The 16,235-nt window shown below is 40.4% G+C and overlaps 1 protein-coding gene across 8 annotated transcripts in view; it reads left to right on the forward strand.

Annotated features, from left to right (window-relative positions):
* The window catches only part of ARMC2 (armadillo repeat containing 2), a 116,392-nt gene that overhangs the window by 39,084 nt on the left and 61,073 nt on the right, over positions 1-16,235 (forward strand). For all 8 annotated transcript variants that reach the window (XM_032484666.1, XM_032484664.1, XM_032484663.1 and 5 more), the window contains 2 exons: positions 1,883-1,985; positions 3,434-3,657. In XM_032484666.1, the coding sequence (XP_032340557.1) occupies positions 1,883-1,985; positions 3,434-3,657 (327 nt within the window). The remainder of the gene's footprint in view (positions 1-1,882; positions 1,986-3,433; positions 3,658-16,235) is intronic.

Below are 16,235 nucleotides of genomic sequence, written 5' to 3' on the forward strand. Positions count from 1 at the left end.
AAAGTTGTTAAAATACAGATTCTGGTTCAGTAGGGCTGGTGGGGCCTGAGATTCTTCTTCTTTTTTTTTTTTTTAAACATTTCTAATTTTTTCCTAATGGAGGTATTGGGGATTGAACCAAGGACCTCATGCATGCTGTGCGTACTAAGCATGCAGGTTACCGCTGAACTATACCCATCCTTTTCTGCGATTCTGCATATCTAGTACACACCCAGGTGATGCCAAGGTGAGGTGATGTCATCTGTCTGAGGAACAGACTCCTCAGTTGCAAAATGGGAATGATTACACCTAATTTGCAGGGTTTATTCTGAGATGACATGGAAAGGGCCAGAGCAAAGGGGCAGACAGAAGCTGCTCCATGGATAATACTCCCCTCCCTGTCTCCCTCCAGCTTGGGGCTGACCTTGGTCACCTTGGTAACTCCTAGGCAGCGAACAGCACAGTGCCTGGTGCACAATATGAACTCAACAATATTTGTGGGTCAAATAAAGAACAAATCTTTTAAAAAACCATGTCTAATAGAGGGAGGGTGCAGCTCAGTGGTAGAGTGCACACTTAGCATGCACAAGGTCCTGGGTTCAATTCCCAGTACCTCCATTAAAATAAACAAATAAACCTAACTACCTTCTCCCCCGCTCCACCTCCCACCAAAAAAAGAGAGAAAATATATATATCTGACAAACTCCATTATCATCTTTTTAAACTAGCTGAAAACTTATTAATAAACAATACTGAATATAATTTTAAGGATTCTTTTTAATGAAAAAATAATGACCCATTTGCCATCCCTTTCACACAGATATATTTATTTGTTCAGACGACCTCATTCCTACAAATGTATTTTATACTTTTGCAGTGAGGGTATGTAATATTTCCATCTTACAGCAGGTTATAAATGGTTTTTTATGCATACTGTTCACTGTTATACTTTTGTGATGGCTTAATATGAATACTATCAATGTTCCACAATTTCTTAAACTATTCCAAAATATTGGACATTAAGGATTTTTATTTTTAATTTTTACTACCTTAGATAAATATGCAGCTAATTTAGACCATTTGACTCAGTCCTCCCATATTGTGTGTTTTTTTTAAAGAATATACTTGGAGACAATGCTTTGGGAAAGATCCCCCCTGCTCTCCTCACTTGCTGCAAATAATAATAGGTTCTTTCTTCTCCTGGGAAAAAAAAATTTTTTTAATACTTCCTTATTGCTTAATTTACTTGACTATTTTTCTGTGATTTAGAAAGTAATTTTAACCTTTGAATGTTACTTACGATTATCTCACAGCATTCCAGAAATAGGATTAAATAATAAATACATGCATATTATATAATCAGAGTGTTACTTTTAAATTTTCTTTTATGCAGATGATAAAAAGAATTGTACTTTCCCCCGTTATTATCTTCCTTTCACCTCCATGAGGTATTCTTTTCTAAATTAGATTAACTTGAAATTTTAGTATCCATCTTCCTTTACTTTTGTGTTTTAAAGCAATTACTCTGTTTAATTAAATTTATCAACATCATCTCCCCTTTTTTCCCTCACAAAATACCTCTTTTAAAAATACCTAACAATTTCACATATAAGCATGAGACTATGTAGTAAGAAATAAATGGCTTATCATTGAAATGTGCTTACTCGAAATATCATTTATATTGTATTTACTATAAATGAATTAATTAGATACCATAGTTGGCGACCAGTTGGCCAAAACTTTTGAAAGCTGATTTCTTTAGAATTTTATTTCTGTTTTAAAGATACTCTCACTGCACTTTTTAAATTAGATGTTTGTGTTAAAATATTATGGCATGTCAAAAAAAAATTATGGCATGTCTTTATTTCCTTCTGCAATAGCAATGTGTTTTCTTTCTCTGCAGCTTAAAGTGAGTGGAAAAAATCTTCTTAATGTCTGCAAACTTATATTTAAAATTAGCAGGAGTGAGAAAAATGATTCTCTGATTCAAAATGACAGCATTCTGGGTGAGTATTATGAATAGCACTACCATTGAACAAATGCTACTCTTGCGTATGAATGAAAAGTTTGGAGAGCAAAGTTATAAATAATGATAGCTGGAATATTTTATTTTCTCATAATATTCAGAAGTTAAGTGATGACTGTTTTTTATCCTTCTGTATGTTTTCGACATTTCATTTAGCATATTCTTTGGAGCCTAGGAGGACAGTCTGCTCTTTTCTTTTTAAATGCGTGTAGTAACACTATGTAACTCTACAAAGTGCTCCTTATTTAAAACTATATTTCCTGGTCTTGGATTTACTTTAGAAAAAAATACATTTAATAGTGTTTGACATAATTGAAATTTTTGATCGTTTGATACAGTAGGAATGATTAAAACTTGGGAGACATCTGTAACTGTTGTAGAAATTTGACATCAAAGTGTGCCAAATGTGTTTCAAATATGTAGGTAGAGAAACTGTATTACATTCTAACTACCTAGCTAAAAATGTGTAATCCTTTATATACCCTTAAATAATTAAAATGCTTAAATAGTTACCTAAACAGAAATCTTTTATGAATTAGTATTGTTGATCTAAAGGAAGGCAGCAACATGGAAAATAATTCCTCTTTTTACAGCATAGGATAAGTGACTTTTCTTTCCTCCTTTCCTCCCTTCCTCTCTTTCTTTCTTTCTTTCCTTCCTTCCTTCCTTCCTTCCTTCTTTCCTTCTTTCCTTCCTTCCTTCCTTCTTTCCTTCTCTCCTCCTTTCCTCCTTTCTTCCTCACCCCAGCAGCCAGGGACAAAGCTAGTACTGAAAGAAATGTCTGATACTGAATCAGCTCTTTGAGAATTATAGACTAAAAACAAAGACTCTGACAATCACATCAACATTGATAAAATCAAATGTGAGATAGACATGATTAACCTTATCAGAGTTGCCTCGATTACCTCTAAAACCTCATACTTATGTGTTGTTTGGATGGATGTTCTTAAGTTGTCTTGGGACAGAGTGGTGATTATATTCGAAGCATCCCTTTCTACGGTTGAAATTTTTTTTAAAGTTCCTGTCTTGATTAACTTCCCATTCATATAGCAACCAGTATATTCTTAAAAGTTTGTTGAAATTCAACTCTTAAATTGCTTTAATTATTAACTCTTCTGTTTGTAACCAAAAATAAAGATTGGCAAATATTAGTAAGAATCAAGGAATGGCATTCGATTAAAGAACACTTTCCTATTACATATTAATAATCCCTTTCTTTTTCTGTCATTACTGTTACAGAGATCTGTCTTGGCTAAAAGTAACTTTTGTCTTTATACCATATAAGTAGCTCTTTACAAGCATTTAAATGTAATTTCTGGCTAACATTTTACAAATTGCATTTGATGTTGACATACAACTGCTTTAATATCTCTCTCTCTCCAGGTATTCTCTCCTCTCATTCATTGTAATAATTCATCTTTTTGACAGAATCATTATTGGAGGTCCTGAGAAGTGAAGGTCTGCAAGCTAACACGGAAGCTTTTTTATACTGTATGGGGGCGATCAAATTCATTTCTGGAAATCCAGGATTTCTTAATGAAATGATTGGCAAAGGTGCTGTGGAAATATTGCTGAATTTGATTAAGCAAATAAATGAGATCACTGAGAAATCTGGTACATGTTTGCCTAATTCAGGCCACTTGTTAGTCCAAGTAAGTATTTTACTCGAAAGGGTTAGATGGTAAAATTAGTTATGTTATCTAATATTACTTATCTGCCAGTTGGGTGTAACAGGTAACAGGTGAGCTGTTACCTACAGCCAAGTGGAGGTGCCTGGCCTTGGGGATCAGGGCAGCAGCCCTGGCCTTGCCTCTGCTTTGTATGTGCCCGTTTCCCCTGGAAAAGCTATTCCGTGGCTTTTCATGGAGCAGGTCTCCAGCTTGTGGACACCCATTTCTGCTACCCTGCAGAGAAAGCAGGCCTGGAAGAATGAAAAAGTAGCACCTCTGCAAAACAATTGCATGTTATAATCAGAATTTTAACAGGCCTAATTTAACTCTAGAGTTTTGAAGACAGACCTGGCCTGGAGATTGTTTGTGATGATTGGTGGCTCATGTTATGAACCTTGTATCTACAGTTAAAAAAAAAAAAACAAGTTAATGACACTGAGTGGACAGTCGCTGAGGGTGTGTGGGGACAGCATGCGGGCTAGAGACTGCAGGAATGAAAGTGGCAAAAACAGGCACATTTAGTATGACCGAGGCAGGAAGGAAAAATGTGTTCTGTGTTAGAGTTGTATTACTTCTTTTGTGGCAGATTAAATTTCATGGTCAAATTATTTTCATTGGAGCTATTTCAGTTCTCATATTCTTTAGATGAGATTTTACTCTAATAGCATTTGTATATCAGATAATATATCTTTGATATAATAATTCATGAGATTTGAAATGTGTTTGTCAATTAATGAGGGTTGATTGAGCGCTCTGAGTGCTCAAAGCCTTGGGGAAAATGTGTTAAAAATTAGATCTAGGCCCTGCCTTGAAGATGTTTATGATGGTTATTAATTTTGGACTTTATGGTCTGTCTCCATTTTGGAAAAGACTGTGAAAACCTCTCTTGGTCATGAATGATTCAAAATTCTACTTGGTGTGCCATCTTTTGGCACTTAAGAAACGTATGTTTTTTAATTTTATTTTTTTGTTTGGGGTTTTTTTTGGGGGAGGGTGGTAATTAGTTTTATTTATTTATTTATTTATTTATTTAATGGAGGTACTGGGGATTGAACCCAGGACCTCGTGCATGCTAAGCACACACTCTACCACTGAGCTATACCCTCCCCCTAGAAACATTATTTTTATGCTGATGGTTTTATTGAGTTATTGAACTTCCTCCCTCAATGAAAATAGTTGTTTAGGTTATATAATTATCATATTTCTTGTTAAAATGCAAAAAAAAAAAAAAGCATGAAGAAGAGTTTAAAAATTACCTGAACTATTTTCACCCTGAGATAATGCACCTCCAATGTTTGAGTAACCATTCTTCCATGCGTTTTACATGTGTATATATAATATATACTTTCATATGTATAATTTTATATAATTCTTGCTTTTTATCTTGAACTTCTTATTTTTAATGGTTGTTTTCACTTGTTTTTCATTACCTTCTTTCCAGTTGTTTCTCCTCCTTGCTCACACAGTTTGCCAACATTGCCTACATGGATGTGCTCAGCACCTTTTAATATACTCATAGGTTTTCAAAATTAAGATATTCTATACTTCTCTTTTCTCATTTAGCAATACATAGTAAAAACTTTATAGACTTATTTTATTCTTTTTATTGGCAGTATAATATTCATGATAAAAATATACCTCAAATTCTCAACCATTCTTCTATTGAGATACTCACTCTGCTTTTAATTTTTATGCAAAAGCTTCTAGAATTCTTGTCTGGTTCATAAAAGCTCATTAGCTCTTTCATATGTATATACAGTTGTCCCTCAGTATCCACAGGGGATTGGATCCTGGACCCATCACAGATACCAAATCCACAGAGTCTCAGGCCCTATACTCAGTCCTCCGCAGCTGCAGGTTCCACATCCATGGATTCACCCACCCTCAGGTGGATAACAGTTCACCATCCGTGGGTGCAGAACCTACAGATAGGAGGGCTGACTGTATATATGCATATACATTTATATATTTATATGTAGCTCATAAATTTGTATAAAAATTAAATGTAAAAATGTATTTCTTTATATATATTTATTTTCTATTATGTTTATATATTATATGTAATATATAACATATAATAATGATATATTATTATTTATTTATATTATTTATATATAGTAAAAATATAGTATATAGATAAAATCAGTTGGTATAAAGGAGAATTGAGTATTATTGTGACCAAAAACATATCACATCCAGGACTAGGACCTCTGGTATGCCGGTAAGAACAGCATGCTTCTCTCTGTGTTCTTCTCCTTCCCCTTTTCCCTCCCTTCAGCCTCCTTGAGTGGACTCACTAGGTCAGAAGCCCCTTTCCTGTCCCAGCATCCATGTCTCCCTCTAGGGTGTGGTGGTGCAGGGCGCTGTAGTAACTCCCTCCTCACTGCCCACCACCGTTCCCCCGGCACTGTCATTGTCTCCAGAACCTTCCTGTGAACCTGCCTAGGGTGTGGCGTGGGTGGGGCCCCCGCATCCCTGTCCAGCAGGAGAAAGCGGGGCCCATTATTGCTGCCACCTGAGAACATGCTCCTGCCTTGTCACCAAGTGCCATCTGTGTCAACTGGACACTGTCACTATGTATATGTGTTTAAATTTGCAGAATCCCGTGAACTGGACATTCCCTTGTGTTGAATTGAAACAAAGAAAAAGTATTTTGGGGTGGGGAGGGTATAGCTCAAATGGTAGAGCACATGCTTAGCATGCATGAGGTACCAGGTTCAATCCCCAGTACCTCCTCTAAAAATAAATAAATAAATCTAATTACCTGCCCCCAAGGAGAAAAAAAATAACTCTCAGAAGTTTAAAAAGTGTTTTGTATCATGTGAGCAATGTGGCTTCACTAGAATTACAGATGCAAATTTCCACTCTTGTGTGTGTATCACACTAACTGGCTTTTCTCTAGCTCGTTCTTGTGCACATTCAACCAAACAGATCTGGCCATGGGAAGAATTGTTCCATCACGCCAGCTTTCAGGACCTGGTAACTCTAGCCCATGAGGCTTTTTTTTTAAAGCAACTTTGTTCAGTTGAAAAAGTAAATTACTTGTGCCTGTACTAACAGAATACTGTCTGGAAGCCAGAGAGAACATGGCAAGGCAAAAGATAAAGGCAGAACTTTTTCTCCTTTGTGACTTTCAACTGAAGAATCTCAGTGGCTTTACCACCTATTATAAAATGTTGAATATTCTACCATCCAGCGTAGCGCTGGAGTCATCCTGTTCCCTAGAGCAGCCCTGCAGGAGGCAACTGAATGAGTGAAAAACATTTGAACCTGGACACTGAAGATTTTGTAGGATTTAGGAAACTGGGACCAAGGGGAAGGGATAAGGTGTGTTTGGGGGCTGCTGAAGAGGTAGATCTGTGCAGAGCAGAGGGTTTTGTTGGGAGGAGTGGGATTCAGAGGCTACAGGCACGGGCTGGAATACCAGGCTGCCGAGCGTGAACTTGGAGTAACGCAGGGCAGTTGGAGGTTGGTGCCCGGGGAGAAGGCGATGAGATCAGAGTGGCAGAAAGATAAATGTGCATAAGGTATCAAACTGATAAAGACCAAAATGCTGAAATGTGACGGGAGGAGAGTGTGTCAGTGGTACAGACAGATTGGAGGGTTCAGATCTCACATACAGCAGCCCCAGTTTAAGAGGCATTGCTGCAGTTATTAGATTTTAGATGGATTATAATGGAGATAAGAAATGGATGTGAAAGAAATCTCCACAGCATATGGGCCAGTGTTGCTCAGAGGAAGAAAAATGCTGAAGTGTTAAGATTTTTTAAGGTTTTCTCTGCATTGTTTCTTACGTATGTATCTAGCATACACATACATACATGTTTATCACATCAAGAGACACTGATTTCACAAATGCTTGTGGAATGGTTGCTCCATGCCAGGTGTGTTCTGGGTGGTGAATAAGGCAGTGGAGGGCAAGATAGCTGCCCGCAGAGGCTGACTTTTGGTGATACCCATGTCCAGATAACAGTCTTCTGGTGCCTTGTTCTTCTACAAAACCCTGGTGCTTCCACACATTCAGCACTGCATTCAGTTCTGCCTGCCAGACGCTGAATAGCATTTTGAGAAGGTTGAGTGGATGATTGCTGATGCTCAGAGGAACTGAGGGGCCACCACCACTTTCCACCAAGTGGAAGTGTTAATACTCCTGGTCTGGCAAAACTGGGGATGGGAATTTGTCTGTAAAATCATAAGCATAAAGAAGGTTAGTCTGTGCATGATCACTAAATTCCAGAATGCTAGAATTTCAGGAGAGCTCTCTGAAACTTGGAAAAAGAGAAGTACAGGCCAGCTAAAAGCAAGGCTCCCTAGATTCCAGCAGTAAATTACGTCACCTAAGGAGGTGACATGGACGAAATAGGAGCTTGTCGATGTTAATCTCGCTGGATTATCAGGAAGTGTTAGGGTTTACTGCTGACTTGCAAAGCCCAGCAGTTGGGAGGGGGTAATACAGGAGCCGAGGAAAATTCCTGGAGTCACCTCCATCACAACGTCTCTCGTGGTTTCCATCACACTCCCTTTCTGGAGAAGGGAGAAGAGTCTTCTGTGTGCATCAGTCACAAACAGACCCCAGTTCCCCTGGTATCTCATTTGTCCTCTTGTGTCTTGAGGATGCTGTGTACAAACCTGTTTTACCGTAATTGAAGAAAATCTCAAGGTAACTGACATTGACAATGAGATGATTTACAGGTGTACCGTGTCACTATTAAACACAGATTAAGTGAATCTCTTTGCGTACACCTGAAACTAACATTGTAAATTGGCTATACCGCAATTAAAAATAAGAATTAAAAAAAACCCAGGTTGACTTAAACTAACATTCCTATTATTTTTTTGATTCCTTTGTATTTCTTCTTTATGGCCTGATCCACTTGATTTTAAGTTCAATTCTTAAAGAAACGTATTCTTTCCCTGCTTCAGAGTTCACATTTTTGAAGTTAGAACTTTAGCACACCCCCAGGTAATGGGGTTTCTTTCCTTTTACACCTGTTTCCATTCTCTGGCCTCCGAGCCTGCAAGCTTCTCCACAGAGGGTCCTTCAAATCCTAATCTTTCCACCTCCTTGCTCAGTACATCTCCAGTGTCTTGTTCTTCCTTTTTCTAATCGGGGATCAGTCCTCCCAGCCCATGTCAGGCCCTGCTCCTTTCCTCCACTTTGGCTTTAGAGTGTGGGGAAAAGGAAAGTGAATCCTGGAGAAATTTGAGCCTGGGTGGCTTAGAAAATGATAATATTATTATCAGAAATTAGAGCATTACTCTCTAAGGGAACCGATGTGGTGAGAGGAGAGAGGGAAATGATGTAATTAGCCTTCACATGAAATGTGAAGCAGAATGTGCCAGCAGAATAGCCAGGCGGGACTGTCCAGAAGGCAGCCGGAGATAGGAACCCATGCTTAGCAGAGGAAGTAAAGCCAGAAAAGCGGATGTAGGGTCATCTACATGGAGTTGACAGTTAAAGTCGAGAAAGACAATGACATTACTCAACGGGAGGGTATAGAGAGAGGCTGGAGGAGGTTGACAACAGATTTCATAAAATGGCCAGATGTGTGAAATAGAAAGTGAAAAAAGAAGTGACCAGAAAATTAAGAAAGGATGATGTAGAAGAGAGCAGAGATTTTAAAAGCAGGGATTGGTCAGCTTTGGCAAATCCTGCGAGAACCCAGGGAAGGAGGGGTTCTGCTGCTTCATCTGGAGCAGTCTGAATGGGCAGGTGGGGTGGGGTCTGTCCTCGCTCTCCAAATCTTGCATGATTTATCCCTGTACTTTAAAATTAAAAGATGTTTTGATATAGTTGATTTTTTGTCTTTTAAGTTCTAAGCCCTAGAGTAGACTCCCCACAGTGGCTGATCTGAGTTTATTCCTGTATTCTGTATTCCAAACCCCACCATGTGGTACCATCGTCTTCCAGAGCCCCAATGGTCTTTCTGGCTTTGTGCCCCAGGGTTGGGACAGGGCTTCGTGCCACCATGTAGACTCTGGACTCTGGAGGAGGGTGCAGGCTATGTGCCATTCAGCTCTGTCACTCTGTGAGCCCCACTCCCCTCATCTCCCAAGGACTGGCCGTCTGTCTGGGTGTAAAGAGAGGTGGGAAAGTTAACTGAAGTGATGTATTGGTAGAACAGGACACGGCGTGTGGATGGCACTCAGCAGAAATGTAGTCAATATAATGAGATCAGAATCACCAAAGTGTGAAGCTTCAAAGAGCAATTACTTCTGATGAGAAAAAAAATTAATCATAAGAAATTGAGAAGACAGAATTAAAGCTGGAGTTCAAATCTTGGGTCTTTTTTATTTTTCTGGCTTTAACAAGCTGTGAGGAAATTGGAAGAGGGGGTGTTACATCAGCTTTTCAGGATTCCAGGTACATGGTGGACCCCAAGTTCTCAGTGCCAGTTATTCTCTGCTCCAAGGATTTGGGGAATTTAAGAGGTCTTGACTGAAGTCTGGGGATTCAATTAAACTGATTTAAATTACATTAGTAATTAAGGATTGTACCAAGGTGGTGGTGGGGGCTTTAAATTTTGCTTCAGTTATTTTTAATAGTTCTAAAATGTAAAGATTAATAAATTTTTATTAGGTAATTAATTATTATTAATATGAATACTTAGGCAGGAAAGTATGTTAACTTTCTTTCTCTGGCTTAACCCTGCCCATGGGAAGCCTGCCTCTTCAGACCATGAAATCAGAAACAAGGCAATAACTTCCATCTGATGGACTCTTGCTCTGGTTATTGGAGGAAATTGTGCATCTATAAAATGCAAGTGCATATTCTCATGATTATATTTCTTAAACTCTTACAGATAATTTTATTGGAGATTTGAGGATTAAACAGGAAAAATATTTTTAAACATCTCTTTGGAAAGTTTTGTCTGAGTACAAAGCAGCAGATGAGGTCACTTACTTTCTTATTGTTTTCATTAAGGTATATAATTACAATACAGTGAAATGCTTAGGTCTTACATGTTTGATGAGTTTTGACAAATAGCATATTCACACCCCTATGAAGAGGCAGAGGATTTCTATCACCTCAGAAATTTCCTCCCACCTCTTCCCAAAGAGAACCATTTTTCTGACCCCTTTCACCATAGATAAGCTCTGTCTGTTCTAGAATGTAACATAAATGGAATATACAGTGTGTACTTTTGTGTGTGTGGCTTTTTTTTTTAAACTTTTATTTTGAACTAAGTGTAGATTCACAAGATGTTGCAAAAATAGTAAAGGCTTCTCCCAATGGTGACATCTTCCATAACGATAAGACGTGAAAACCAGGATACTGATGTGGGTACAATACAGTTAACTAGAGCACTGTGTCTGGCTTATTTCACTTATTATGTTTGAGATTAGGGGAAACTCGTTTGTCACCATCTTTGGTTTTGTTATTAGGCTTACTAATTTTTAAACGATGTATTTGCTTATGGGAAGGGTCATATTTTCTACTTATGAGGTTTCCTTCTTATAAAGGAATACCCAGGAGTATAACTACCCACTCCCTCATCCAGCTGGCATGTGAGAGTAGGCAGTCAGAGGCTGCTCTTCCCTTTCTTGGGAAGAGGCTACATACAGGCAACTCGTGTTCACCTCGGATTCCCCAGGGACAGCATATATGAAGATCTGGGGGAAGCTCAGAGATCCCAAACGTGCAATGCGTTGGGCTTTGAATTTGAAAATAAGAGACTAAGGCAGATGGGAGGAAAGTTGGAAGATGTACTTTGTAGACGAGGTGGTATGCTCTGTAATCCTGAGCCCTGAATTAGATTTGCCCACCATGTCACAGGCCACACCTGCCCCTGGAGGAGCAGAGGAGAACACCTGTGCTCACCGAGCAGGACGTGAGGGGTGGAGAGTGACCAGGAGATAACGCTAAGGGATGTCTACAGCAGGACTGGGCAATAAGTATCCTGCGCCGGTTGTTTCTGGGGAGAGCCATTTGCTTTTCAATCGCTGTCATACCTGCTCAGTCTCATCTGTTCATTGTAGATGTATTAGTTGTGGCAATACAGAAATGGCACTAACTTTAACATGTAATTCTGGAAATCATTGTTTTTGCTTTGTAGTTCTTAAAGCATTATCTTTTTTCAGACTCATTTTCCTTATTTTGCTGCACTGGCACTCTCTCTGGTTTAGATGACATTCAAATTTCAACTGTACTGACACATATATTGGCCACAACTAGAAGAATCAGCTCCCTACTCATTTTATCAAGGTAACTGACACAGCGGCAGTCAAAGGAGAAACAATAATAAACATAGGCAAACGTTGCCTAGAGTCTCAAAGTAGGGCACAGGGGTTTGCGGCAGGCAGAACCATTTCCTGCTGAAGTAGGACACCCGTGGTAGGGATGTGCGCCACAGCCAGGCACCAGGTGTTACCAAGGATTGTGAATTAATGTTGTTTTCATTTGCATGTATCTTAAGTCTGATAAAATGCTTAGGAATTTCTGGAACTAGTGGTTTCATGTGTACAGTGGCATCTTATCATTGGTTTCTTTTGTCAGCCAGAACTCATCACATATGAGACAATGTGAAACTTCTTGGGTGACCACAGGGGCTCTGGTTTTGGCATTATATGTGGTCTCAATTGGGCAGAAATCCAGAAAATGAATATGCTTTCATGAATAGAGGGAGATAGTTTTGCTGAGGTTGGAAAATGGTGTGGCTTTGGTCTTAAACCATTTGACACTGTTTGCGGTCTCTGGAGGTTGTGTTTATTCTTTCACAATGTCAGCGGGAAGTGAACCATTCTGCAGTTGGCAGTGAAGTTGAGATAAAGCTCTAGGGATTTGGGTAATGGCTATTCCAGATGATTGAGAAATAAAATGAGTGCTTTTCGGAGACGGTCAAGTGGAGCAGGGAAGACAACAGACAAGGGGTCGGAACCCCAAATGCCCACCTACCTGCAGCTGGTGGACTTTGTGAGCTTCAGTTTCAGCCCTCATCTGAAAAGAGGGGCTCATAAGACCTTTTCTATCTACAATGCGGGGTTGGTTTAGGGAGCAAATGAAATCAAGCTTACGAGATAGCCTTATTAAAAAAAAATAATGTAGATGGTCAAATCTTTTTCATAATACCATTCAATGGATAAAAATGAAATGAATCTTGATGCTAATTTTGGTAGAGGAAGCATACTAACTTTCAAACAGTTAATGGTACAATTTCCAATTGCATTGTGTTCCAAAGTTTTCTTTGAAAGCTGTTTGTCTTTGAAATTGGGGAAATGTTTCTCCAAGGAGCAATGCCATGATGGATGGAGAAGTTCCCGAGCTAGCCAAAAAGCCTGGTCAAGTTGTGATGCGCCTAAATGGGGGTTCGGTGGTGGGATGTGAGCTACAAGCCCCTCTGATCTGGGGCCGCTCTGATGGCTACTTGCCTCTAGGGCAGAATTTGGTGAGTTCCCTGGGGACTGAGGACTCTGATGCGGGGGCGGGGGAGAGCGCAAAAGAAAGAGAGAAGGTCATCCACTCAAGAAGTGAGCAGTAAGTGAAGGCTGGGTGGAGAGCCAGCCCTCCCCACCGTGCGCCCACCCTAGTACATTAGAGAATGGTAGGGGTGGGGCCCCAGCTGCTGGGCCTGTGTCGTTCTTCTCAAGTCCGGTGATCCAGACTGGGGAGCCTCGTATTTTAAGGCAAAGATTTCATGTGTTTGCTAAGGTTTTTAAATTAATTAATAGTTGGAAACATAATTTGAAATTGAAGTACCCATGAATGATTGAAAAAAAGATGCCAAATCTTTTAAATTCCAATTTTACTTTACTAAAATGCTGTTTGAGCCTGCATAAATTATCTAATTACTTCCTAATACAAGTTTTCCCTTTAAAATGGGTCTCCTAATGTTGACTGCATGATGAGAACTTCGAGGCCCAACTCATTTAATGTGAGATAGGACAGCTTTTTCAAACTCATCAGGTGTTTTACCTAGAGATTCCAAGTGAGGGTGGGGCCCAATCTTATGATCAAGGAATCTGGGGAAACAGAAAAAGCTGCCTCAGGAAAAGTGAGTGCCATAAAGTTGTAGAGTGTAGCCCTGTCATTTTCCAGCGGTAGATTAGTAACCAGAATCTCACCAGAATGTTTCTTCCCTGATGTATACAAAAAAAATGTTGGTCCCTTTTTGTCCCAGACATCATCCAACAACTGCTTCAATTTTTATTAAATCCTCTCTGTGGGTTACTAATTCCATATTCTTGTCCTTTTTTTGGTTCCCACTGGTTGCCCTCTGACTCAGTATATCTGTCCCAAGGGGTGGCACATTAAGAGAGAGGAAAATAGGAATTCAAACTCTTGTTTTTCAGTTTGCTGCTTCTTGGTGAGATGACAGTTAAGAGGTTGGGAATTGTTCCAGTAAGCCCTTTAGAAGCTAAACAAGCATCTCTGTGTGCATCTAATTTTTACTTTTCGTGTGTGTGTCATAAAGTATTTGAGATGGCTTAAAAGATTATGTACAATAAAATAGAAAAGTACATAACTAAGTGGAGTTAGGAATAATAAAAGCTAAATAGAGAGTCAAGAAAGAAACGAATACATTTCTCCAAACATGAAGCTTGGGCTTTGGTCAAGTCCAGCAGTGGGGTAGGGGGGTGGGCGGGCCCCGTGGGTGGGTTTTCCTGGTGGGGTGGGAAGCAAAGCCTCAGCGGCAGAGCACACAGCTCATTAACAATTTCCGCAAATGTATCTCTGTTAAAAGTTGGAGCAAGGTTGAGAGTTAAGTGGGTTGACTTGGAATTTGCCTTTACTGTTACCACGGTATTTGGCTAGCCTCTCCTCCCACTGATCTCTTTACATTTTTCCCAGAAAAAGCCACTTGTCTGTGCTCAGAGTATGCAGCCCCAGCCCCACCCGCAGTGAGATTGTGGGCTCACAGCCAGCCTCTCAAAATGGGGGGCCTTCCCTACTGCATCTGCCCAGTGACCTCCCCCTGATCTCCTCCCTCGGGGTTTAAGCTCTGGTTTACCCCCAGGCCTCTGCTAATCCCCGCCCTTAGTTGCCAGAGGCTTCTTAAAGGGGAAAAGGCTCCTTTTCCGTCTCCCTTGTCCCTTCATCTCCTTCCTCCTCCTTTTTTCCTTCTTTTCCCTCCTAATCCCCTCCTCCTTCCCTTCTCCTGTGTACCATCCAGCCAGCTTTTTATGAGTGTATTTAGTGTCCTCTGGGTAGAAAGAGGAATAAGAAACCATTCATACCCCAGGGAAGCTCAAAGTAGGAGAGAGAGTGCTTGAAACAAGTGGTCAGGAGTCTGTGATGGGTGCTGAACGGGCATGAAAAGGACAGTCTGTTAACCTGGAAGAGGGAGCAATCAACCACTGAAAAGTCTTCACAGAGGAGAAGTGAGCCTGAGCTGGGTCCAGAAACATGAGCAGGAGACAGCCAGGTGGAGAAGAGGCAGAGGAGTGTGATGGAGGACATTCTAGGCAGGAGCATTGGATGAGGACGTTGTGTGTAGGGCAGAGCCTGAGAGATGACCCATGTGGAGGGGAGAAGGAGGAAGGGAGGTGAAGGAGATGAGCCTGGTGGGGTGAACTCTGCTTTAGCAAGTGAAGTGCCTTTATGATATGGATTTTGCCTGGTATGCCACCAGAAATCAGAGGAAGTCTTTGACTGGGGAAGGTTGGGCATTGGGATGCTCCATCTAGTAGCAGGGATGTTGTAGGGAGATGAACCCAACAAGGGAGAGAATGTGGAAGGAGCCCATTCAAGGGGGCCGTAGGGTTTGGGGAGGAAATGAAGTGGGCTTAAATGGAACCAGCAGCCCTGGTGATGGGAAGAAGAGGTAGTGCAGGTGACCAGTCAGGTATGAAAAGGGAAGGGGGAGGGGGGTGAGGAGGCTAGGAAGGAGCTGCTGCCATGAATGAGATGAACAGGGAATACACTAGGGACCAGCCCCCTCCAGGAAGTCCGTTTTTGTTTCATATATTATTCTTTATACTTCTGCTCCTTTTAAATCAGCTTAAAATACATCTGCCTCAGAGATATTGTCTGATTCAGCCATGGTTTTCTGATATCCTTTCTATTTATACTAGTGCTTCCTTTTAGGTAGGGATTCATCCGTTCCATCCACAGATGTTTATTGAGGACCCTTTGTGTGCCAGGCACTGGATCTGGGCCTGGGGGGCACAATGGTGAAAAGATAAAAGTATGTACCCTCACTGAAGCTTCTGGTATAGAGGAGTAGACAGACAATAAAACATAATGTTAAGTCACCTAAGGTAAGTAGTTTGTGGAGGGGTGTGTGGATGAGATGAAGTTTGAGGGATTGGTAAAATTTGGGCCATACTGGGCCTTGTAAACCATGGTCAGGAAACGGAATCCCAGGAGCAGTGGGCAAAGAGCCAGTAGGGCTTAGGGTGACAGAAAGCAGAAACGCGGGATTCTGGAATATCTCTGAGGCCTGGGACTTGAGCAACTGGATCGATGGTGGTGTCATACATTGAAGCACCACTATGTATTTTTCAAGTGCAAAGTATATGTTACACATATGTTAATTCTGCCAGCATCACAGCTGACAAATTTGGATACATTCGAGGTGGCATATCTCACTCAACTGCATGTACTCCACACTATGTGATAT

Source organism: Camelus ferus, chromosome 8, assembly GCF_009834535.1.
Source record: "Camelus ferus isolate YT-003-E chromosome 8, BCGSAC_Cfer_1.0, whole genome shotgun sequence".
NCBI classification, from domain to species: Eukaryota; Metazoa; Chordata; class Mammalia; order Artiodactyla; family Camelidae; genus Camelus; species Camelus ferus.